General features: G+C 40.4%; 1 protein-coding gene across 10 annotated transcripts in view; it reads left to right on the top strand.

The window, feature by feature from the left end:
- Positions 1 to 24,375, top strand: part of LOC146658663 (CUB and sushi domain-containing protein 3-like) — a 257,048-nt gene that overhangs the window by 178,214 nt on the left and 54,459 nt on the right. For 8 of the 10 annotated variants that reach the window (XR_014913740.1, XM_085422378.1, XM_085422376.1 and 5 more), the window contains 14 exons: positions 1,584 to 1,700; positions 1,892 to 2,101; positions 3,782 to 3,970; positions 4,925 to 5,102; positions 7,369 to 7,514; positions 7,878 to 7,958; positions 8,696 to 8,809; positions 14,075 to 14,263; positions 14,380 to 14,538; positions 15,780 to 15,968; positions 17,972 to 18,154; positions 18,982 to 19,176; positions 19,994 to 20,167; positions 23,264 to 23,437. Coding sequence is in view for 9 of the 10 variants with exons in the window: in XM_085422378.1 (XP_085278504.1) it covers positions 1,584 to 1,700; positions 1,892 to 2,101; positions 3,782 to 3,970; positions 4,925 to 5,102; positions 7,369 to 7,514; positions 7,878 to 7,958; positions 8,696 to 8,809; positions 14,075 to 14,263; positions 14,380 to 14,538; positions 15,780 to 15,968; positions 17,972 to 18,154; positions 18,982 to 19,176; positions 19,994 to 20,167; positions 23,264 to 23,437 (2,298 nt within the window). In the remaining variant the exon portion in view is untranslated. The remainder of the gene's footprint in view (positions 1 to 1,583; positions 1,701 to 1,891; positions 2,102 to 3,781; positions 3,971 to 4,924; positions 5,103 to 7,368; positions 7,515 to 7,877; positions 7,959 to 8,695; positions 8,810 to 14,074; positions 14,264 to 14,379; positions 14,539 to 15,779; positions 15,969 to 17,971; positions 18,155 to 18,981; positions 19,177 to 19,993; positions 20,168 to 23,263; positions 23,438 to 24,375) is intronic. The other 2 variants (XM_085422379.1, XM_085422377.1) reach the window with 1 other exon arrangement.

The raw sequence follows: 24,375 nt of genomic DNA, 5'->3' as shown, positions 1-24,375 counted from the left end.
GCTGTTTGATTTCTGATACTCCTGATGAGACTCCCTTGTCTCCCCCGACACTTCCTCTCAAGTTGATTGTCACAGTGATAGTTTCCAGAGATTACCAACGAAGAACTCCACATTCTCTTTGACGCCTCGCTGTTCGCTTGCACCCTGCTCCTCTCAGTTATATACATATACGTAAACATATGCAATGTGATAAATGCACTCTTGCACACACAGACAAAACTGCACGGTTACTCAAAGAGCTCTTTGTGTAAATACTCTGTTCCTGTGGTTTTCATCGTTCACTGCAGACATAAATCCTGGCTTTGCTGTCGATAGGCATGTTCTCGGATGTGTGCGTTCACTCGTTAGCTTAAGTCTTCTCTCGTTTACAGTACATACGCTTCCCTGAACACCCCAGGATCTGTATTCATTTTGTTTGCTGATAAACCCACATCAAAGGCTTTGGATGCCCCTGCACCAAACGTATAACACCCTTTTAAGTGCCTCTCGTCTTCTCTTTTATTTCATACACAAGCAGGTCAAGCCCATCCCCCCTCCCCACTACCAGGAACACAATTACCTCCCAAGATAGTTTGTGCCTCATTTTGGTCTTGGTTGATAGTCCCCAAAGAAATAGCAGCAATATCACTTGCGTTCTCCACCATTTGCCACACAAATGCGCCTGTTGGGGTTGTGATGGGAAAAGCAGGAATGATTTAGTTTTAAGATTATAAGATTACACCACCTGGGTGTTCATGTAAGACTAGGTTGTGTGTCACAAGAGAGGGGTATAACCTTCACAGCAAGCTAAGTGTTCTCTAATGCACTCAGTCAAACAAGAGAGGGTGGGGTGTTGCAGGTGGGAGGTTGAAGTAATCACCTTCACCACTGAGCAAAACTGAGTTAGACTATTGAATAGTGACTCTCTCATTTATTTTGATTTAAAGCACCACTGAGCAAGGAGGGTGCCTTGGTCTGCTTGTTTTTTTTTCCAAGAAGAGATGGACAAGCACAAGTCAAAGACATAATCCAACAGACAAAGACCCTTCTCTGCTCTGCACAAAAACATATATATATATATATATATATATATGTGTGTATATATATATATATATATGTATATATATGTGTATGTATATATATATGTGTATGTATATATATATGTGTATGTATATGTGTATGTATGTATATATATATATGTATATGTATGTATATATACATATATATATATATATATATGTATATATACATATATATATATATATATATATATATATATATATGTATATATATATATGTATATATATATATATATATATATATATATATATATATATACACATATATATACATATATATATATATATAGACTATACATATATATATATATATATAGACTATACATGTATATTAAGAATGTGTAGGATACACATGCACAACATACGTAACATTTATGCGTGTGCTGAAACTTTCACTCACACAAAGACAGTGCTCTTTGCCCTCCCTGAATATCCAGCCCTCTAGTCATTGTTTTTCTTTGTTTTCCCACTGAGCTGCTCCATGGAGAAGTGACATGTTCTTTCTCCTTGGTTGGTCTCCCTCAGCTCAGTGTGGCGGCTCCATGACAGACTTCAGCGGCGTCATCCTCAGCCCAGGCTTTCCAGGGAATTACCAAAGCAGCCTGGACTGCAGCTGGAGAGTTCAACTCCCTATTGGCTTCGGTCTGTAACCTCTCCTCTCTCTTCTCCTGTGTAACTCAACAAACTGCTAATTTCAAGCATGTATAAGTACTAGTGTGTATAAAAGTGTAATACAATATTTGACAGGAATAGCCACTCTTTGCTCTCGTTTACTTCATTCATGTGCTCTTGGGTTTACCTCTTCCATTAACCTTCTCTTTCCTCTTCTTTAGGGATCCATCTCCAGTTTCTGAACTTCTCCACAGAGCCTGTTCATGACTATTTGGAGATCCGCAGTGGGAGCCTTGAGACAGGAACAGTGATTGATCGGTTCAGTGGCCCCACGCTGCCCAATCCTCTCTTCAGCACTACCCATGAGACTACTCTGTTCTTCCATAGCGACTACTCCCAGAACAAGCCCGGCTTCCAAATTGTCTACCAGGGTGAGAGAGAAAAACAGTGTAGCCTAAGAGGACGTGCATTGTTGTCCTTATTTTCTGTTCTGTGTGTCTACACATGCACGATATATGTACATATTATAATGTCATGCAAGTATGAGCTGTATGTGAAAGTATCTTTTAAAAGTTTAGGCCTCTGAATGTTTTCTAGCTTTTCAATTTTTTTTCTTTTATCACAGTTATTGAGAATTTGCTAAAGGTACAGCATGTCTCCAAAGCACAGTAGGTACACCTCACGAGCACTGGGTGCTGTCTCTCAGAATGCCCCTGGAGGTTAGCCAATCAGAAAAAAACAGGGAACATTTAGGGAGAGTACCTTAAAGAGACAGGAGCTAAAATGGCACATCTCAGATAGACAGTGAACTGAGGGGCTGCATAAAGGCCTAATATGAGATAAGTTTTTTTTGTTTGTTTGTTTTGTTGTTGTTTTTTAACCATGTAAAGTACAGCATCAAAAATAGTCATAACAAATGATAACCAAGTGTCCATATCATGATTTTAGGTCTTTCCCTGTACTGTAGTCTGTTAGATATTTTGCTCATATAATAGGTTTGCAAAGCATAAGAAGGTGAGGTATTCTCTTCAAAAGTAAAGACTACCCCTGTTGAACAGCCCACGCTTTTCCTTTGTGACTTATTTACATCACTATAACACCCTGGCAAAATTTGGTGACTCTGTCCCCACAACAATGAAGTAAGTAATATTAGGATACACAGACAGTCAAAGCGAGGTACACAAAAAGATTAAAGTAAATAAGAGCATTAAGTGCCATAATAGGCAACAGAAAAATACAATAAGACACATTAAAACAGACGAAAGGTTTAAAATAAATAAATAATGATTAAATACAAATTCTCAGTAGAAAGCCTGTTCAAACAAAAACAAAATCCTTAGATGCCTAGTGTTCACACAACATGCAAATAATATGGCTAAATTTATTATCTGTTTGTTTCTCTCCTGCTCTATGTCCTCACATGTATGTATGTGTTTTATTACAACCAGATTCAACTATTCTCATTCACGTAATTTTCCAGTTTTTGCTGTGAGCCAGCAGAACGATAAATAGTCACTCTTATGCAGCTCATCAAGGCTAATTTCAAGACATTTTCCAACCTGCTGCTGTGCATTACTAAAATCCATGTGTTACAACAGGGATGTAACAGTGTTGCCTGTCAAAATCAGTAGTACCTAAGTTAAAGAAAACAGATTTGATGTGATGGATGCAACATTTACATATAAGATGAAATTTAGAGGCTAAAGGATATAAACATTTTCTTAGCAGGTGGCAGTTTGTAGGGCTTTGCTCGTTATATGCATTTAATCATTGTTTTTAATCAATTTTTAATCAAAGTTAAAATTATGAGATTTTAAATAAGCTTCCTATGGTCACTTTGAAATTGGGTTTTGCAAGTGCCGTGAAAGAAGATTGAAGCGCTCTCTAACAGGACACGTAAAAGCCCATTAGGTACAGACAAGGGAGAAAGTTTTGTAATTAGGTATACACGGCAGTTTCTTCCACTGAGGTTGTAGGATTAAAGAAAACCTTTTGCATTTTCTGAAACATTGCATACCACATGTCCTTGAAGATTATTATTTTTACCCCAGTGTTGAATTCTGTGTTTTATGATCCTTTTTGTCTTGGATGGGTTTTACTTTCCCCCCCAGCATATGAGCTACAGAGGTGCCCAGACCCACGGCCGTTTCGTAACGGCATAGTGATCGGACAGGACTACAGCGTGGGGATGACCATTTCCTTTGAGTGCCTGCCAGGTTACACTCTTCTTGGAGAACAGTCGCTCACATGTCTGCATGGAATCAGCAGAAACTGGAACCACCCCATCCCCCGCTGTGAAGGTGAGTGCCTTAGGTCCCCTCTCAGCAGTGTCCTTGCACCAAGTGTCATTCATATGCAGAAAAAAATTGGCACTCGATCTATTCAGTGTCTAAATGTTTCCTATGAATTTCTTATATTTGGTGAATCAACATATTCTGTTTATTCATCTCAAAATGCTCTTTCATGTTTCTGGTTTCAAAATCAGTAGGAAAATATTTAAATATTTGTGCACCTAACTAAAGTAAAGGTGAAGATTCCTTTCCATTACAAAAAAATGTCTTTGTTATTTTAAATAGTTCATTTTATAATAGAATACAGTCTGCTTGTTGTGCTGTCTTTTACTCTAGCACATCAAAGCATGAGACTCACCAGCTATTCAACACTATTTTACTGAACTATAAACTGATGCTTAGCGATTATAATGATACATGGAGCATCTTCAAGTCTTTAATGCAAATCCGAACATGCTGGTCTTTTATGTAATTCTAAAGGAGTCGCCTTAGATGTCACTCAGGTACGCTAAACAATCTTTCATCAGTTAAACGATGCAACAGCAGACTTTATAAGACCACACGATAGTTTTATATTTGCCTTAAAATGTTGTTTTGGTTCTTACATGCTGTATTGCTCCTGTCAGGTTTACAGCACTTCTTTTTTTTATCCTGTGGGTAATGCTTTGGCTTTGACTCCTAGTTCAAAGTCAGATTTAAGCATCTAAGGGGGTTTGATAGAGGGAGTTTTGCTGTCAAAATCAGTCATCATCATTACTTCACAACAGCCAGTAACCATTCCTTGCATTTGTGTCTAACAGGTGCATTCTCCCCCCCAGTATCTGGGTGATAACCCAATAACACGCCGTTATGGTTTATTTTATCAACTGTTAGTGGCAATACAACCATAAAAGCTTTTATCACTTGAGGTATGACTGGCTTTCTATTTTTGTCCGACATTGCTTTCTCTCTTCCCTCCTCTAGCTCTGTGTGGCGGGAATATAACATCCATGAATGGCACAATTTACTCTCCTGGACACCCAGCCGAGTATCCACACTTCCAGGACTGCATGTGGACCGTCAGAGTACCCCCTGGGTACGGCATCTACATAAATTTCTCCGTTATCAATACCGAGCCAATCTACGACTACATCACTGTGTGGTAAGCCCTCATTTCTCTCTCAGTATGACATTATTTATCAATCATCAGCTTATAGCACTCATGAAACTCATGACTTTGAGGGAGAGGTATCCTGGACCAGTTGTCAGCCCATCATAGGGTTCACACAGAGAGACAGACATCCACACCTAGGGCCAATTTACATTCACCGGTTAGTCTAACATGCAGGTCTTTGGACTGTTGGAGGAAGTTGTAGTACCTGCAGAAACCCCACACAGACAAACACAGAATGGTGCTAGCCAAATGTCTCGAGACATTCTTGCTGAATAACGAATTAATTTGAGCTTTACAAAGCAAACATGTTTTAAGGCCAGAGGCCAGTTAAGTAAGTTACGTTCACAGCTTATGACAACAACCAGACATGACAACAAATATTGTGAAAATATGTCCTGACATTTACGCCTTTCTTTTACTAACAAAATCTTTTTCCATCCTTCTGTACAACTAGATTGTTTTTATGTGACTAACTAACTAAAAGAAATTCAAGTTTGAATCACTGCGCTCCCTTTCTTTACTCCCCCAAACTTTTGCTTTTACTTTAGATCCCCCAGCAAGTGTACCATAAAAGACAGAAATGTGTATCAGCATGAAAACATCAACTTTGAGTTGCTTGGGATGTCTGTTTACAATTGAGAAACTTTACAGATAGTTGTACGACAGTAAACAATACTACCTGCCTCCTGTCACTCCAGCCACTATCTCCCCATCTCCCCTTTTCCCTGTATCTTTCTGCATCCTCTCTGTTGTCTGAGGCAGTCATAGAGCGGCCCTCATGGGTAATATGGGAGGGAAATGCCTTCCAGCATCCAGGGCTGCCATTGATGGTATGGGAGGAGGGAGCCGCTGGCACTACTGTTTTCAAATCAAATGGCGCATAAACAATCTGTCCCTTGATGGTAACATTTTGTTTCCCTGCCTGACTGCTGTCTCTTATTTTGTTGATCTCTCTTAAAAGAAACTGCAGTAAGACTTCCAGTATATACAATATTTAAGGTGAACAAATATAACAAAAAAAAACATTTAGTGTGATTTAGAAAAGAAAGCCTGGAGCTGCTTGAAAGTGCCAGTAATTAAATACATTTCTCTTGTTAAAAAATAACATTTATACATAATAGAAAAGTGCTGTCTTCTGGTGCATTTTTTATGCCCAAAGAAAAGTACTGTTTGGGTTGTTTTTGCATGCTAACATGATATTTTACTCCAGACATAGATCACGGCCATGCACCTGCAAGGGTTTGAAAGTTCTCTGCGCTCTCATTAGGGCAGCTGATTCTCTGTTTTAGAGCTGCTAGCTAATGCATGGCTCAGAAATGGCTTCACTGCTAATGACAGCTTCTATTATTACCCCACAGCCATCCACCAATTTGTCTTTTCATCTTTCAGCAGGGGAACATGTTGTCCATAAATGTAGTTTAATGTTGCAGTAGGGATATACAGATTGCTGTCAGTAAATTTCCTGAGAAATCTCAGGAAAAGCCTCTCCTAACTCTAAAGCTAATCCAGTGAGTCAAATAGCAAACCCTAATTACCGTTCAAGATATAACGTGTCACAATATCCAATCCAGCGTCTATCTATTCATCCATTTTAGACGCTTTCTCCAGGCTCTATCTGGGGCATCTTGAGGTCCACCCAGGCCAGCTGGAATGTATAAGTATGTTCTGGGTCTGCCTTGGGGTCTCCTCCCAGTCAGACGTGCCGGATGTCTCTTCAGGGAGGCATGCTAGAGGCTTCCTAATTAGGTATCTGTCTTTCTTTAACTGCCACTTTTCAGGAGAGGTCCACTCAACCAAACAGTTGTAATGCTGTAACCCCAACCTACGCAGGCTGCTTGTGCTAGCTTTCTTTACTCATAAATCAAGAATTTTATCCTGAGGCTGAGCTCCAGCTCAAACAAGATACTTCAGTACACGCCATTCCTTCAGTTCCACACTTCCCAAATCCTCAAAGTGTGACGTTGTCCAAGAGATGCCTTAGACATGGCATCCGTGTAATTAGGATGATGGGTTTTTTGTTTTTTTTATTGAATTGAATTATGCTCAATACATTTTTATATATCTTTGACTCTTGATTGCTGAGAAACATTTTGGAGTCTGTCATGGGACACGCTGACCTGCTCTTTGATTCCAGCAACTTGTTAAAGCAAACTGGTGTATAAAGGAAAGAAATGATTTTCTGTTTCTGCCTCCCTCCTTTCTCCACCCTTCATTTCTTTCCTTTATTTTCTCCACCTCTATATTTCTGCACTAGGGACGGACCTGACCAGAGCTCGCCCCAAATCGGTCAGTTTAGTGGCAGCTCTGTACAGGAGGGCGTGTCCACCACTGCCAATCAGGTCCTCATCAAGTTCCACAGCGACTTCAGCACCAGCGGCTTCTTTGAGCTACATTATTTCGGTAACGTCTCCTAACTTAAGTGGAGACCTCATGCCTAACCTAAGTCTTCTCAGTACCTTCTGTCATAGCATTGCTTCCAGCTCTAATGATAAATGATAAATGCAGTTTAAAGCTTTTTTTTTCTTGCGCTATTAAAACACCCTTTCAAAGAGGAGCTGATTAATAATAAAACGCTCCCTATCTCAACTAAATTAGTGATTGTTTTTTGATGATCATGAACAGTGATAGGTGGCAATTTCTGATCTAATCAAGTTTCATTATGATGGGAGAGACACCGTTTGCCTCTCTTTATTTCTGCCTTCAAATGCGCACACAGCACTTACTCTGTTCAAGGATTCAGTTTGTTTGCCCTTTCCCCAACAGCGTACCAGCTGAGAACATGTCAGCCACCCCCTCCTGTTGCCAACGCTACGATCTTAACAGAAGATGATGAGTTTGAAATAGGTTTGTCTTATTTTATTTGCTTGTTTACCAGCCAGAGACAATGTGAAGTGAAATCAGTTTGCAGTAGGCAGATTATTTGTGTGTATGTAATTATATATAAGTAACTATGTATACAAACACTGGTATACACATATCTTTTAAATATATGATTTCATTTAAATGAAAAATGTGTTCCTTCTTGCACTTTGCTCTTTGTTTTCATCTTTCTCTACTCGCGTTTGAAATTTTATATCTATTCATGCTCCGTGCATTAAAGTATTAATTTGAGGGTAAGGCTAATTAGCTCTTCTTATAAGCTGTTTGTATTTTCAGTGTTCATAATTGATTAGGAAAGTGAAGTGGAAGTCGTGTGGCTAGTGGCGGCTTCACTTTCTGTCTTTAAAATTGAGTGTGTGTGTGTGCATGGGCTTCTGCCTAACTTCTATAATGTAATGAAGTGCCTTCAGTATTCTGGCTAGCTAAGGGGATGTCAATCTTCATTACAAAATGTGTTGCTGATTACTGTTTCAAGTGCTGCGACTGAGGAGTTTTTTACTAGCATAGCTTTGTGTGGAAGTATGTGTGTGTTTGTGTTTGAGTTGGACTATTAACAGAAATGTTTTGCACATCCCCTCCTCCTTTGTGTGCACGTGTGTGTGTGTGTGTGTGTGTGTGTGTGTGTGTGTGTGTGTGTGTGTGTGTGTGTGTGTGTGTGTGTGTGTGTGTGTGTGCGATTACACGTGTAAATGATCTCACAGGGGACATTATTCGGTACACGTGCCAGCCAGGCTTCACCTTGGTGGGCAGTGAGATTCTGACCTGCCGACTTGGAGAAAGGCTACAGATGGATGGACCTCCACCAGTCTGTCAAGGTTGGTTTCATTCAGTGTGACTTGGAGTCTTTGGGTATGTTTAAAATTTTTCTGTGTTTGATTTATTTATTTTTTTGCATTTGTGTTTGTGTGTTTAAGTGTTCCTCACAATGTGTGTACACATTCCCCCCACACATACATATACAATATATGTGTATGCAAACCTGTTTATGTTATGTGGTGCTTGACACCACAGTGCTCAGGTTGGTTACAGTAAGCAGCACCCACTGATGCATTATTTGACAGACTGCCAGCAGAGCCTCGTCCAGCAGGCACCAGGTGGCAAAAAGCAGCTCTATTCCAATTTATCAAGATTCAGAGTAACAATACTACTGATCCAAGTCCATAGACTGCCATTTGCGTACAACCAGCAGTTTTACTGTAGTGGGTAAGTTTGAAACCAATTACAGATCAGCAGGTTTTCACGTGCTGTAAAAACAGATATTCTACCCCTACGTAACGGTCTCATGGGTTTGATTGATGTTTGCTTACCCATAATTCTTTTGAAGATGGAATTACAAACGAGGAGCAAAGTAAAAGAAATTCCTGTCGCCTGCATCAAAGATTTTGTTTAGACAAAACAACAAATGCCTTCAGCCTCCCTGTCGTGCCAGTAAATCTCTGCTCCACACAACAGAGCACTCTGAAACCTTCTATCCCCTGTGGTTAGACATCTTTTGAAGTGCCCTGAAGTCCTTTGTCTACAAGTCTTGACTTGATGAGCATTTCTGTCTTTGTATTTCTAGAAACAGTGAGTAATCGCATCGGACTTGTGATCAAGGCATGACAGATGCTTGACAAACCTCAAGCCTGCATTCATAAAGCAACGTAGAGAACGACTAGTTATTTGGAGCCTATTTGCTTATCCCTGGCTGTTGTTACTTGATGCCTGACTTGATATCGTTGTTTTCTCCCTGCTGTGATTTTGCTGCTAACTCTGTGTTCAGAATTTGACTGACTTTAATTTTTTTTTAATTATTACTTGGTAGGTTTCACAATAAAAACACAGCAACAGCAAAGATTAGGCTCAGCAACTGTTTGATCCAAGATACGTAAACCTCAGATTTTCTTGTGTTTTTCTATCCAAATCAGCCACACAAACTAACATCTGTCAGTAGGTAGCTCAATTAACATAGGCACAAAGGTGAGAGACCTGAAAAATGATAATTTGAGTTAGAATTATTTAAGATGGACAGATGTGTTTGTGTGCAAAGAGAACAAACCACCTTCACTTGTGGTGTACTGGGCTTACCTAGCATTTTTCAGTATATTAATAATTTACAAAAGCACAAGCAGCATGAAGTTGAGCAGCATGTTATAAGCTTATTAGACATGCTGGAATAAAGGGGATGCGAAACAAAGCTTGATTGCTTATTTCATCAGGGTAGGTATGGTATATAGATCTCTTTTCACCAAATCTTTTATATGTCCTGTATGAGTCCTTATATCACATTATGTCAACATGAAGGGTATCAGCAACAAGCAGTATGTTAAAACAGCTGATTTCCATCAATATGAATAAACTGATAAACTTCGCTAGTGCCAAAAGAGGGCATTCAGTCACTTTTTGAGTACTGGGCAATATTTCAAGCCATCTCACCAAGGCTGGTCGGCCAGCTCACCTTGTCATGTGTTACTGACTACACAGAGCTCTGCCAAGAGCAGCTAGCTCATAGCATCAGAAATTCACACATTGCACTTAAAATATTTTCACAGGTTTTAATTTGAGCGACTACAGTTGACTACAAAACACGTTGGGACTATTCAAGTAGTACACAATAATTCACATTGCTGTTTGAGAAGCGCTAAAATATTTTTGTGTTGGACAGCAAATGCTCTCATTCATCATAAAACATCTAATGTAAATACTGTACTTTGCCAGAAAAGTGGATCTGCTTAGTCACCTAAGCTAAACCAAGCTATTTGCTAAAATATATTAGTTTTGCTAAGAGAATGTGCCCATACTCTGGTACAATGCAAAAAGCTGCAGAGGTGTTAAATCAACATCTTTAAAGTGTTCAAATGTGTCAGTGATTGCAAGTCATTTGTTCAGACTCTCCTTAAATCTTGCTTTGAGCGTCATATTAGCATAGTTAAGATAGCTGTAGAGTGACTAATTTATTATGTGACATTTTCATGGATTGCCTTTTCATTATATTCAAGAATTCATCTTACCGTGTTGGATATGGTATGTCTTTGTGCCACCTCTAGCATGAAACTAATTGCTCTCCTTGGGACATGTAAAGTTGAACTTAATTTGAGTTGACCTGCTATTCACATCCAAGGGACTGCCACAGTAAACTTGCATAGGAGCCACTTCTTGTCACAGCTTGCCGAAAGGGCAGGAAAAAGAATTCTCATGTGCTCTCTGTATTCCGCTTTTGTTTGCTGTCAGCCTCTATGTTAATTGTAATTTTATGCTTTTAAGATAACACTGTAATGTCCTTGTATGGCTATGCAATTTAACCCCTAAATATGCTTGGCTTTTAAGATATTTCCCCAAGCTCTGTCTTTATAAAAGCCTGTGAGGAAGGTCAAACATTTTCTTAAATCAAGGGTAGAGCCACCATCGAGTTGACTGCTGCGATGGTTAAACCATCTGCCACACTGAGGTTTAGTGTAACTCAATAAATGTTGTCGTATTGCGGCTGCTGTCACATTCGTATAGATGTTGGAGGAACACAAACGACGCACTAACCTCGTCTTTGCAATACGTACCAAAACTTTTTTGTGCGACATTAGTTTATACATAACCCTGGGTGTCATTGGCATTCAATATGTGCAACTTTCTGAGTGAAATCAGCAATGTTGTAGTTTTCCACAAGGTAAAACATCTGTGGAAGATATAATAACTGCTGTTGGCTAAGCTTAAACAAATGATGTTAGCCTGCATGCTACTTAATGCTGACTCCAGGTAAGGTGTAGGTTAAATTAGGGCTACATGCCTCTTAAATTAGAAAACATATGTCACTGTGTTTTGTTTACTGGGTATTTAGTGTTTTTGTTATTTATGGTATAAATTTTAGATTTGGTTTTTTTTTCATGATCATTTAGAAGTGTACATATATATTTTTCAGCCAGTGTCTCTATAATCACTCACAGTAGGATACAGTGCTCAACATTTGTACTGGAGCCAAATCACCATGAATGCATTTTATAAACCTATTTCATAAAAGGCATCTGTAAAAGTATGTGGTTTCTAAAATGTTTTGAAGCCTCTCGTGACTCAGATTTTAATCCCTACCTGCAAGTTTCAGGCAAAGCAGTTTAAACCGCAACTGTGCTCAGTGGATGGACGTGTTTGTTGCTTGGCAACAACTTTAGTTTAATAAAGAAGGATTGGAGGCGCAATTATTTCAATAACAAGCACTTACCAGCTATATTGTTCTATTTACTGTGAATTAGATCTTATCAGGTGAGTCTGTTTTGTCTGCATCTTAAAGCGCTCCAACATGTGGAAATGCCAGAGGCAAATGGGAATTTGTGCAGTGTATGAACAGTTTTCGGGCTAGTAACTCCAGAGTAGTCAGTAGGAAGAAGTTGTAGAATTGAAATTAGCAAATTGCTTATAACAATTGTTTTTTATCATTTTCCTGGAACTGTGAAGGCTCTGTAACAAGTATACCACTGGTATCAGTAAAGCAGAGGCTGCTGCTGAGCAAATAGTACCAGGAATTGATGTAACTGCATCAACTAAAGACCCCATTGAACTCCATATTTCCAGCGAGAGTCATAACTCTTATGTTAAAATGGAGCACTACAGACTTAACTGTATAGAAATGTATTCAGTGTTATTTCTTTTTGAAGTGTGCATTCTTCAGAGGTTTTTAAATAGCTGTTTGTAATGAACTGTAAATAGAAAACAGACCAAATATGACTGATTGACCTTTGTCCTGACTCACCACCCACTACTGTGCAATGTGCCCTTAGTTCACATTAGCATTCTGGGTGTGAGGAGAAAAATAAGTGCTTGTGGGAGCCGTGGTTTTGTAGTTATGCTTTTGTGCCCTGTAAAACAAAACGCATGCTTTTATGTCATTCCAATCTACTTGTTGTACATTTTTAAAGTAATTCATTTACACATTGCTCTTTGTCTTTGCCTATTAGAGCGCACATAAATATACCACGCTAAGCTAAGTAGGATGCGTTAAAATGAAGGAATATTCCAAAACACAACAGGAAATAACAAAAATATAGAACCATATAGATTCTGTGTCTTATAAACAGCCAAAGAATAGTAGTGAAGAAAGACTGCTAGTTCACAATAATTTTTTATGTTCATTTATTTTCGGAATAGATTGTACTGAGATTTGATGCCACCCTAATGAATACCATCAGTGTATTTATGAATATTGATTTAGCTGTGTACAAATATTTACACATTTAATATATGTGTTGTTCAGATGATTTATGGAGAAATTCTTCTTGAACTTTGTGCCCACAGAGAGCTCTTTTTTTTTTTTAAAGAAATGTATTGTTTCGTTGAAAATAACTGGCTTAAGCTCTTTTTGGGATCATATGTGCCTGTTATCTTTGAGCCGAAGGCTATTGCAGTTCAGCCAGTTGAAACTTTAACAATGAGTCACCAGTGGGAATATTCATACTGCTTTGTGTTACAATTCTCTGCTTCTGTTGTATGTCCGATGCTTTCCAATGACCTTTTCATCTGGAACAGTCGTTTGCATTAACCTTTCGTATGCATCATGTTTCTTCACTAGTGGCCCAGAAGAGAAACTTCTGTTACTCAGAGAAAAGGAAAAGAGAGAAACAGGACTGTCATTATTTCAGACATGCCAGCCAACAGGAAATGAAGGGAACGTTCTGACCTGATACACACGAAATCCTACACACACACGCACGCACGCACGCACGCACGCACGCACGCACGCACACACACACACACACCATTTTTCCATACAAAGTTAGCTGTCTCACCTGCTGAGTATTATTTGATGGATTGATATCAGGGGAGCCTGGTGACAACGGCAGACTCACAAGCTCACCCCTAAGGTGCAATATCACTCTGGCTCAAATGTAATTGTTTCAGGACTACTTATTTTTACAATATCATTTCTACTGTCACAGTGAAGCATCTCTATCTTCCCTTCATCCATGTCTTACTGCATCTCTAATTTTTTCCTCTGCCTCTCGTTTTCTGCCGCTACTTTTCATCTTCCTTCCACCCTCTGTTGCTTCTTCTCATTTTCTCTGCCAATTCTTTTTCCTCCAACAATCTCACCTTTATTTTGTTTCTGTTCCCACCAGTCCAATGCCCGGCCCACGAGGTCCGTTTTGACTCAACAGGAGTAATCTTAAGCCCGGGCTATCCTGATAACTACCCCAATCTTCAGATGTGCTCCTGGCTGATCAACGTGGAGAAGGGCTACAACATCACTTTGCACTTTGAACTCTTCCAGACAGAAAAAGAGTTTGACATCTTGGAAATTTTTGATGGTGGGTAAAAAACTTTGTGTTCTTTTGTTTTTTAATAAATTACTGAAATTATAAACAGGCAATCGCCTAATAGAACATCAGCCACTAGCACACATGCTGTTTGTCATTGCCTTTAGGTCCCAACATCTACAGTCAGAGCCTCTCATCACTCAGTGGTGATATTGAAACACCCTTCAGCCTGAACACCACAGGCCACCAGCTCCTCCTGCGCTGGTCCTCCGACCATGGCACCAACCGCCGCGGCTTCCACATCAGATATGTGGGTGAGTATCAAAGTATGTATCCAGTTTATAATCATTCTCTATTTTTTTACTATGCTATTTGGTTTTATTTTATGTTGACCTGCAGACGAGTGATAAGAGCTATGGGTCTACAATTTGGACAGTTGAAAATGTAATAACACTAAACAGAGACAGATGTGTATGAACCTCAGCTGTAGCTACTTGAAATGGCCGTGAATACAATATGACCCAAGGATTTTTATCACTGTGTGCTGTGTTTTCTATTGATTTATTTATTTTTTTTAATATGCAGTCAGTTTACAAAAACAATTTCTACAGGTAATAGCTCGCAATAGGCGCTCACGGGGAAAAAAAGCACGAGGCTGGAAACCAGTCACTAAAGGGCAGCATGCAGCTTTGCATGTCTAAAATTACAAAAGGCTTGAATTCTTAATTAGCTCTTTAATAAAGCAAGTGCTGCTAAGCAAGAGCAGCATAGCGATCTTTTCTTTCATTTGAAATGCATCAATAACAACACAAAAAAAGCACAAAAGACATTCATTTTTCATGGTGTCTGTCCATTAACTTTAATGCACGAGAGTGTTCCTGTGAAAGCAAGTTGGTGTGATGAATTTTGTAAGGAAAGCTCCTCCTTGACTTGATTGACTTTAATGGGAACTGACTCAAACTCCAGCATGTGTCCTTTCGTCTTAAATCCCTGCTATCGCCAAGTCATGTTGATTTGAGGGAATGGTTGACAGCGTTTTTTGAAGCACGCAGCCCTCCCTCCCACAGCTTTTTACGTCACATGGGCCACGAGATGGTCATATTCGAGAAATCGAATTTACCTTTTTGTGTTCAATGGACTGTAAGATCGGAGGAAGGAAGGCGATGGGAACAAATGCAGAATGCACCAACGCTGCATGTGTTAAAAGCAAATTGAATATGTGCATGCCCATAAGCCAAAATGGGATGGTAATAATGTGATAGGTGAGGGCTTCCTTTGCTGCGTGGTGCATAGCCCAAGTTCTAAATAGACGTGACACTCCTCGGGCGGTTCCCCCCTCATTATTGTTCTGCATTGAAAATGGAGCCTCGCTGTAACGAAAAATGTTCATCAGTTTTTCTCTAGAGGTGCTTTGCTAATGCCTCTCATCCTTTCCTCTTCTTTATTTACCCTTCTCTCTCTTTTCTTTCTTCGACTTCATCCTCGCCTTCTTTCTTGGCTCTCTCTTCTATTTGCCTTTGCTCTTTTTTTCCCCACTTCCCCTCCCCTGCTTTCTCCTCTATCATAGCCATGTACTGCAGTACTCCAGACTCTCCACAACATGGCTTTGTAGTGAGCCAGACCGGGGGTCATCTAAACAGCGTGGTGCGCTGGGCCTGCGACAGGGGGTACAAGCTCATTGGAAAGGGCACAGCTGTGTGCAAGAAGACCACCTATGGCTACTACGCCTGGGACGCGCCAGTTCCTGCATGTCAAGGTGAGCTCATTGGCTCTGGCATGCTTTTATTTCCTCCTTTAGCCTGCCTCTCTACCCATTCTTCTGGTCACTGCCTCTGTACCCTTAGTCTCAACAGCCAGACAGGCAGGCGCTTAAAGCACCTAAGTGTCTGAGCCCAAGCCCTCTTCCTGTGTTGTTAGCAGCTGAACTGAAACCAGGCTGATTGAGAGCCCAGAGTCCTGTCAGGTGGAAAGGAAAAAGAAATCAATCCTCCCTTCTTCTGTCAATTTCCACTTCTTCAAATTACTTTGGCTAACTTGCCATTAGGATGCAATGTCCTCTGCTGTTCTGCCTTACTCAACTAATTGGGTTCTTCAGCGTGCATACGTGGAATATGTGCATTTACGTGCACATGATTGCATGCGCTAGCACAGACACACACATATACACATGCTCAGGCAGCATTAATATCAACAGATGGTGTGCTCAATTGCATTTCATCAAGATGCAGTGAAATGAAAATATGTATGTCATGTACTTTAAATGATTTAAAAACACTTCACACGTGTGATTGATTCCATCAGTTTGTTAATTGCACACCGCTTTTCCAAAGCACAAACTCAACTTTGGCTGCAGATGAACTGATACATTCATACAGATGTTGTCCATCTGTTATTTTATGCAGTGGCCAAGATCACATTACAGCATGTTCAAGCTTTCATTCTGTCTGAAGCAGGATACCTCGGAGAATCCACGGTGTATTAATCCATCAGTTTTGCTCATAGAAAGAGCAAAGGCTCAAAATAATTACCAGGCCCTTTAACCACCTAAGCTTTGATCATCGCACTTCAAACACCAACATTTTTCATCTGCAGTGTGGAAAACTTTTTAGTTGTTTTGATTAGTATCCGCCAAGTTACAACTAAGCAGTACTCAGATGAATGTCAATTGATTATCTCGCACGGTGTTGACGGGCATTGTAATGGCTCCATGCCACGTTGGCAGATTCCTACCTTTGATGCTTCACAGTATGCAATTATCATCGCAGCTCTGTGGTTAGATATGTGTCTTTGCATAACCGTTTCTGTTTAGTTCGGCCCTTCAGATGTTAGGTTTCCTGGCTCAGTTCAGTGTGTCCGACCCAATGATGAGCACCTTAAAGTCTCTTTCTTCAAGTGTTTTGTTTGGTCTGAGCTCTGTGCAAGTTTAACATTGCACTTACTTCCAAGGACACAATGCTGTGCAGAAGTTTTTCGGCACATTCGAGTACGCCTGCATGTCAGGAACAGTTGGTGTTGGAACCAGTCACTTTTTTGGTTGCACTTGTCATTTTAATGACTTTGTTATACATCATTAGTGTGTTTTTAGATTCCCCACTGAGTCACAGTGAAAATAAGAGGTTTTAATTATTAAGTACTTTTGTATAATTTGGCATACCGGTAATTGAATAGCTGTTTGGTCATTCAGATGACTTCTTTCTTGAATACCTTCTTATAAGAACAGTGCAATATTTATGTGGGACTTCAATTTTCATAACCTCCCTGCAGTATGAATACTTTCACTCTGAGACAGCCGAATGCAATTTTCCACAAGTGGTCAGTCCTAATTTCTTTGATTTCTGCCAAGTGAAAGTACAGTCTTGTGCATTAAGAGGTCTATAATATGCACATCAATCAAATAATTTAAGTGTCAGTGTACCACAAGGGTTCTTACATTATAATTCTAATGTACACTGGGTAGGTGTGGAACCTTCTGAGTACTAAATGTTAAATTCTTTCTTTTGGACTCCTACATATTAAGGCTGTCACCCTTCGAAAAGCTAATAAAAATGTAACAATAAATTAAAATTCCACACAGTTAGTGCACCACAAAGAGGTTGCACTGGTGGGAGCACAAACATATATATTTTTCTTTGCAAAACTGAAAAATAGTGATTATATATGAATGCCTACCATACCTGTGTTCACCAGGCATCTATCTAGTATGTCTCTTGTACTGTGCATAAACATGTGGGTCGACCATTGTCCTCTTGCTGCCTGCAGCTGTGTCATGCGGTGTGCCCAATGCGCCAGCGAACGGAGGTGTGCTCACTGCTGATTACTCCGTCGGCACACGGGCGACCTACTTCTGTAACGGCGGTTACCGGCTCTCCAAAGAGCTGACGACCACAGTCTGCCAGCCAGACGGCACCTGGAGCAATCACAACAAGATACCCCGATGCTTTGGTGAGTAGAGAGGAAGCCTTGGAAAGATGGAAGGGGAGGGGAGCGCAGAGGAGAAAATAGTGATTTGGAGAAATGAGGTTGCAAAAAAAACCTTGCAGGATTTTTTTTTTTCTGTTCATAAAAACATTTAAAAATTTTCATATTGTCTGTTGCCTCCACTCAAAGGTGGCCAAATATATGAGAGCCAAAAGAAGATAAAGCTATTAGACACAGTTTGGGGTTTTTTGTTCTTTAATTGGAGGCAGTACAAGTTGGAGTTTGAGATCGTCTGAACAGCAGGTAAAATATCAAAACAGGTTTCTCCAAAATTGGACGGCAATGGAAGGAGTTAATGTAATAAGGACTGCTGTCATAAAAACATGCAAGTTGCAGTTTCCTTACAAAAATCCCAACTTGTTGGATCATGATAAGATGCATGGACGAAAGGGGGAATAATGCTTGAAAGGATCTCTGCAGCTGGCGCTGGGTAAGTCTTTTCACATGCCAGTGCAACTCCTCCAAGTTTGAAAGTCAGTGCAGGGAGTGATTGACAGCATTGTTTTCTGTTGAGACCACTGTTTATTCCCTGCTGTATATGTGTCTCACAGTGAAAAGGGAAACAGAGTTTGTTTTGAAACTCATTTGGTTTTAGAAAGTGCCAATTCATAAATAGCTTTGTTGTGGAAGAACATTTGTATAACTGCAACACATGGATTAGTTTATGCTTCTGCTTTGCGGTGTGTGCATAAGGGATAAAAAAATTATACAAAAGTCAATCCATTGGAATAATCCAAAACTCCCGTAGTAACTGCCCATAAAATAATTCTTATTTTATTATTTTTTTTCAGTGATGCCGTGCCCCAGTCTTAGCCCGTTTTCCCTCGATCACGGGAAATGGAGGATTGTCAATGGCTCGCACTATGAGTATGGGACGAAAATAATCTTCACCTGCAACCCTGGATACTATCGTGTGGGCCCCGCCCACATCCAGTGCCTCGCAAACGGAGTGTGGAGCTGGAGGAACGAGAGGCCTCGGTGTAGAAGTGAGTGACTTTGGTTGCAGCAACACAAAATATGCAGCGCTTGTGCATCTCACAAATTCATAAGTGGGGAAAGGAAAAAATGAAACGGGATAAACGTAGAACTGAGCCAAAAGAATAATATTCCCAGAAATTAACTCCGCTTTCCTGTGGTTCATTCTCGCATTATCTTGTAAAAAAGACATTCATCGGACAGACACGTAGCACGAAATGCCACTTCACAAACTCGCTGAGCACGTCTGTCGATTCATTGAATAAATGGAATAGAAAGCATTTTAACATTGTCATTGAGCCAAATTGAAAAATCCATGTCCCGCCTTGCCTTGAGTACACTAGATTCATAGAATGTGGGGGTTACGAGACTTGAAGAATGAATACCTTATTCACAGCTCAGTTAATCACCAGCTCAAAGACTCACTTTTGTGCTCCTCACCTATTGCTGTCTCAGCTTAGGTTAGATATTGTTTATTACGAGAATCGGAAATAAAAGCTTTTCATCGCTGCCATGGGAACTACTTTTAGAGAAGCTAAAAGCTGAATGGGTAGTGTAACGTGAAAAGGTGATGCTAGCCAACATGATGAAAGATGGTGGGACAAAGGCAAACCATTATTATCCTCCCCATGAAATGGTACAGGTCACTCTTTTAACGCATTAAGGTTGGCAAGATGGGCGTAAATGACTGTGCTCTCCCATTGACTCTGAAGATGTAAGCCAACTTCTATCTCTTTATTCTTGTTCTCTCTTGCTCATTCTCCCGGTGCCTCCTTCATCTTTTTGCTCTTCCTTTTCTTTTCCTCCTTACTCTTCATCTCTTTGCAGTCATTTCCTGTGGCGATCTTCCCACTCCTCCTAATGGGAAGAAAATTGGGACCCAAACTACCTTCGGAGCATCAGCCATTTTCAGCTGTAACCCTGGCTATGTTTTAACTGGATCTACAGTTAGAGAGTGTCTCCTGTCTGGCCTTTGGAGTGGAATGGAGACTCAGTGCCTGGGTAAGCCAGGTTTACATGTTGTCTTTAACTTTTTAAGCACATCCTTGACCTAGGTCAAAAACTGCTGGCACTCTGCTTTGGCAGAGTATGAGCTGGGTTTTTTCTTTTTTTTTTCTTTTTTTTGATTGGGCAAACATGTCCAGAATAGAACCAGATGGGGAAGCAGAGGGTGGCTATAATTGCCTCTGTTGCCAAGTGTGTTTGGCAAAAAAATGTAAAGCATTAAGACGATATCATTGATGATACCATGTTTGTCATCATGCTGCGACTCAGTGATGCCACTGGAACACATCAGACTGTTTCAGACCTTGTAGAGATTATGAGGTCAAATTAGCTTTTTACTACCAACGATGGTGTATCTGGAAAAATATATTAACTTTGTGAGTCTGCGTGTTAGTCTGTGAAGACGCTGATACCAGAACAGAGTAACAGTGCAAGGTGGAACAAATAGATAACTGTAGTTGAGTTCAACAGTTAAAGTATGATCCGAGTGATCGGTAGATACTCAAGGGATAAATGTCAGTGTACAGTGTTGCCTTGAGAAGTCTTGAGTTTCTTTACATTTTGCAATGAAATTGAAAATGGGTGTAGTGATTTAATTAAATATGTAAAACATACATGGGGCAAAAACAGAGATTGTACAATTCTAGTGAGCTTAAAAGTGAATATTTGGTATGATCACCTTTATTCGTGCGACCGTGGCTCAGGGGGTTGGGAATCGCATCTGTAACCGGAAGGTCGCCGGTTCGATCCCTGGGCTCTCTGTCCTGGTCGTTGTGTCCTTGGGCAAGACACTTTACCCTACTTGCCTACTGGTGTTGGCCAGAGGGGCCGATGGCGCGATATGGCAGTCTCGCTTCTGTCAGTCTCCCCCAGGGCAGCTGTGGCTACAACTGTAGCTGCTTCCACCAGTGTATGAATGTGAGAGTGAATGAATAGTGGTATTGTAAAGCGCTTTGGGTGCCTTGAAGAGCGCTATATAAATCCAATCCATTATTATTCTTCATCATAGTCTGAACTCTGTTAGGCATGCTTTCTTGTCATTTCTTTGAATAGTCTTCAGGAGTAGTTCTCCGGGCTTCTGATAGCGTTCCACTGTGTGTTTTTCTATCCAGGTATGCTTTTACTGCATTAGCAGTGTGTTTGTTGATCAGTCTCATTCTGAAAAATTAAGCAGCTTCAAATAGAAAATGCCAAGTAAGGTATACCTAAGCCTTTGCTCTTTGTTTTGTGGCTTCCTGACAGCCACTTCATTTCTGATGAAGGTTTTGCAAACAGTAGAAGGATCAACTGAAGGGCTATATGCAACACTCAGGTCCTTTTTCAGGTCTTGGATTTTTTTCCTGATTTCTTAAGGAGGTGCATTTTTTGCGGGTTTTTGATTAATAGCTTTGGGAATCACTTTGTTGGTTGAAAAATACAATCAAACTGTGTTCTTTTTCACTTTTATTGTTTATAGATTCTGTTAAGGAAATGGGAAGAAATGTTGTGTTTTTCTAATAGACTGCTAGTAACACGGTGCCTAAAGATGCAATTTAAGATTGGTTCTTTGATAAGTTATGTTATGCGTACCCACAACACTGGTTCATCACTTAAGTTTGGTGCTTTTTTTGGATAAGTCACAGGTCAATGTTAAATGGATTAAGAAGAAAAAAAAACCCATCCCTCTGAAAATGGTCAGGTCCAAGGACTGGGCTGAAAATGTGTCCAAAGTAAAACTTTAAAAGACCTTCAGAAAACCTGGAAAACTACTTGCTCAAGACCACTTCAAACATTACAAGAAACTCTGAGTCTTCAAAAGCAAAATATAAAGATATTAGGTTTGGCTCAGGACTTTTGCACAGCACTGTATTGATGGATTTGTTATGGTGTGATCCCATTAGAAGATGGTCTCTAAGGCATATGTGCAAGCACTTTTATCAAATACCTTTGTTAAAAGTGCTTGGAGCAGGTTTCTGTAGAGTATAAAGTAAATCCTGTCCTTGTGAAACTTGAAACGTGAGAGCAGCTGAAGAGCCACAGCTTCTGTCAAAATGTAAAACACTTGCTAAGCTGCACTAGTAGAATTTGTATAAACAGGGACAGCATGCTACTGCTTAGCTTAGCATGGCTCATCACAGCTCTGTACATTCAGTCCTGCCCAACAGCAGAATGTGAATATTTGCCTCACAGATGTATTATATTAGTCAGTTAGCGGCAGAGTTGCAGAGCGGTCCCAGCTCAGCTCAAGATTGGTTCAGTTCATTAGAAGGAGGGCACCTTTAGCTTGTTTAGCGATATGACTGACAGGGTTAACATAGCCAGGGACCTTTCGGGATAGTTGCCTACTTCAGCACGATCTTCACAGAATCTGGCTGCTCTCAAATAGAGTGTGATAATAAAATGCTCGGCTGAGCTTCTGGGTGCAGGAGTGAATTAGGGAAATCAGACTCACAGTCAGGGGCAATATCCCAGGTTTTAAGTGGCAATGCAAATCTCAGCAAGATTCCTGCTCTCTGAAAGGGATTTATTGTAGCTGAAAGTAATACGATTATGTGCATGAGCATATTGTGCAGATTTTAAGTTTCACATGCGTTTCTCTGTCTACTGTCGATGAGGACGGCAAAGTTATCACTACAAGTGCAGCTGATTATACAAATTTAGAAATGGAAACTCAGAGATAATGAGCTGAAAAATGCTTTCCAAATTCCAATATGTTTAGCTAATACTCTAACTGGTTTTGTTGGACCACAGTATAATTCCAAGATCTTTAAAAAGACCAATTTAGTCGTGTCGTTTTATGATAGTGTTGTTAAAGTTATTCAAACATGGTAACACAATTAAAATCGTGTTTCCACCCTGCAGCTATCATTTGTCAGTTCAGCGGGAGCCACTTGAGGCTTTTCATTCTCCAACACATACAAATGATAGAAAGTTGAACTCGAGCACTGAAGCACCACATGAATGATTGAGGAAAAGCAAAAACTGAGCCTCCTTATTATCAGAGTTTTATAAATCTCTATGACTGATGCTGAAGAATCGATTGGTCTGTCTGAGAAAGATGTGTAAATATTTAATAAACATATTTATTGTATTCTTTTTTCCACCACCCTACAGCCGGTCATTGTGGCGTTCCAGAGCAGATTGTGAATGGACAGGTGATTGGAGAAAACTATGGTTACAGAGACACGGTGGTTTACCAGTGCAACCCTGGATTTAGGCTCATTGGCTCCTCAGTACAAATCTGTCAGCAAGACCACAGCTGGTCTGGACATCTGCCAGTGTGTATCCGTAAGTACTCTAACACAATCGTGTTTGATTGCAATTTAAATATATATATATATATATATATATATATATATATATATATATATATATATATATATATATATATATATATATATATATATATAAAAAAAAAACACCCAGCACGCCCCTGCGGGCGGTTTATCCTTCAAGCTCGGGTCCTCTACCAGAGGCCTGGGAGCTTGAGGGTCCTGCGCAGTATCTTAGCTGTTCCCAGGACTGCGCTCTTCTGGACAGAGATCTCCGATGTTATTCCCGGGATCTGCTGGAGCCACTCGCCTAGCTTGGGAGTCACCGCACCTAGTGCTCCGATTACCACGGGGACCACCGTTACCTTCACCCTCCACATCCTCTCGAGCTCTTCTCTGAGCCCTTGGTATTTCTCCAGCTTCTCGTGTTCCTTCTTCCTGATATTGCTGTCATTCGGAACCGCTACATCGATCACTACGGCCGTCTTCTTCTGTTTGTCTACCACCACTATGTCCGGTTGGTTAGCCACCACCATTTTGTCCGTCTGTATCTGGAAGTCCCACAGGATCTTAGCTCGGTCATTCTCCACCACCCTTGGGGGCATCTCCCATTTTGACCTCGGGACTTCTAGGTTATACTCGGCACAGATGTTCCTGTACACTATGCCGGCCACTTGGTTATGGCGTTCCATGTATGCCTTGCCTGCTAGCATCTTGCACCCTGCTGTTATGTGCTGGATTGTCTCTGGGGCATCTTTACACAGCCTGCACCTGGGGTCTTGCCTGGTGTGATAGACCCCAGCCTCTATGGATCTTGTACTCAGAGCTTGTTCTTGTGCTGCCATGATTAGTGCCTCTGTGCTGTCTTTCAGTCCAGCTTTGTCCAGCCACTGGTAGGATTTCTGGATATCAGCCACCTCCTCTATCTGCCGGTGGTACATACCGTGCAGGGGC

The sequence above is a fragment of the Rhamphochromis longiceps genome, linkage group LG11 (assembly GCF_057381845.1).
Source record: "Rhamphochromis longiceps isolate RC_006_pf linkage group LG11, R_longiceps_female_GT1.1, whole genome shotgun sequence".
NCBI classification, from domain to species: domain Eukaryota; kingdom Metazoa; phylum Chordata; class Actinopteri; order Cichliformes; family Cichlidae; genus Rhamphochromis; species Rhamphochromis longiceps.
The sequence above is the reverse complement of the archived record's forward strand: the minus strand, read 5'-3'. Positions and strand labels throughout refer to the sequence as shown.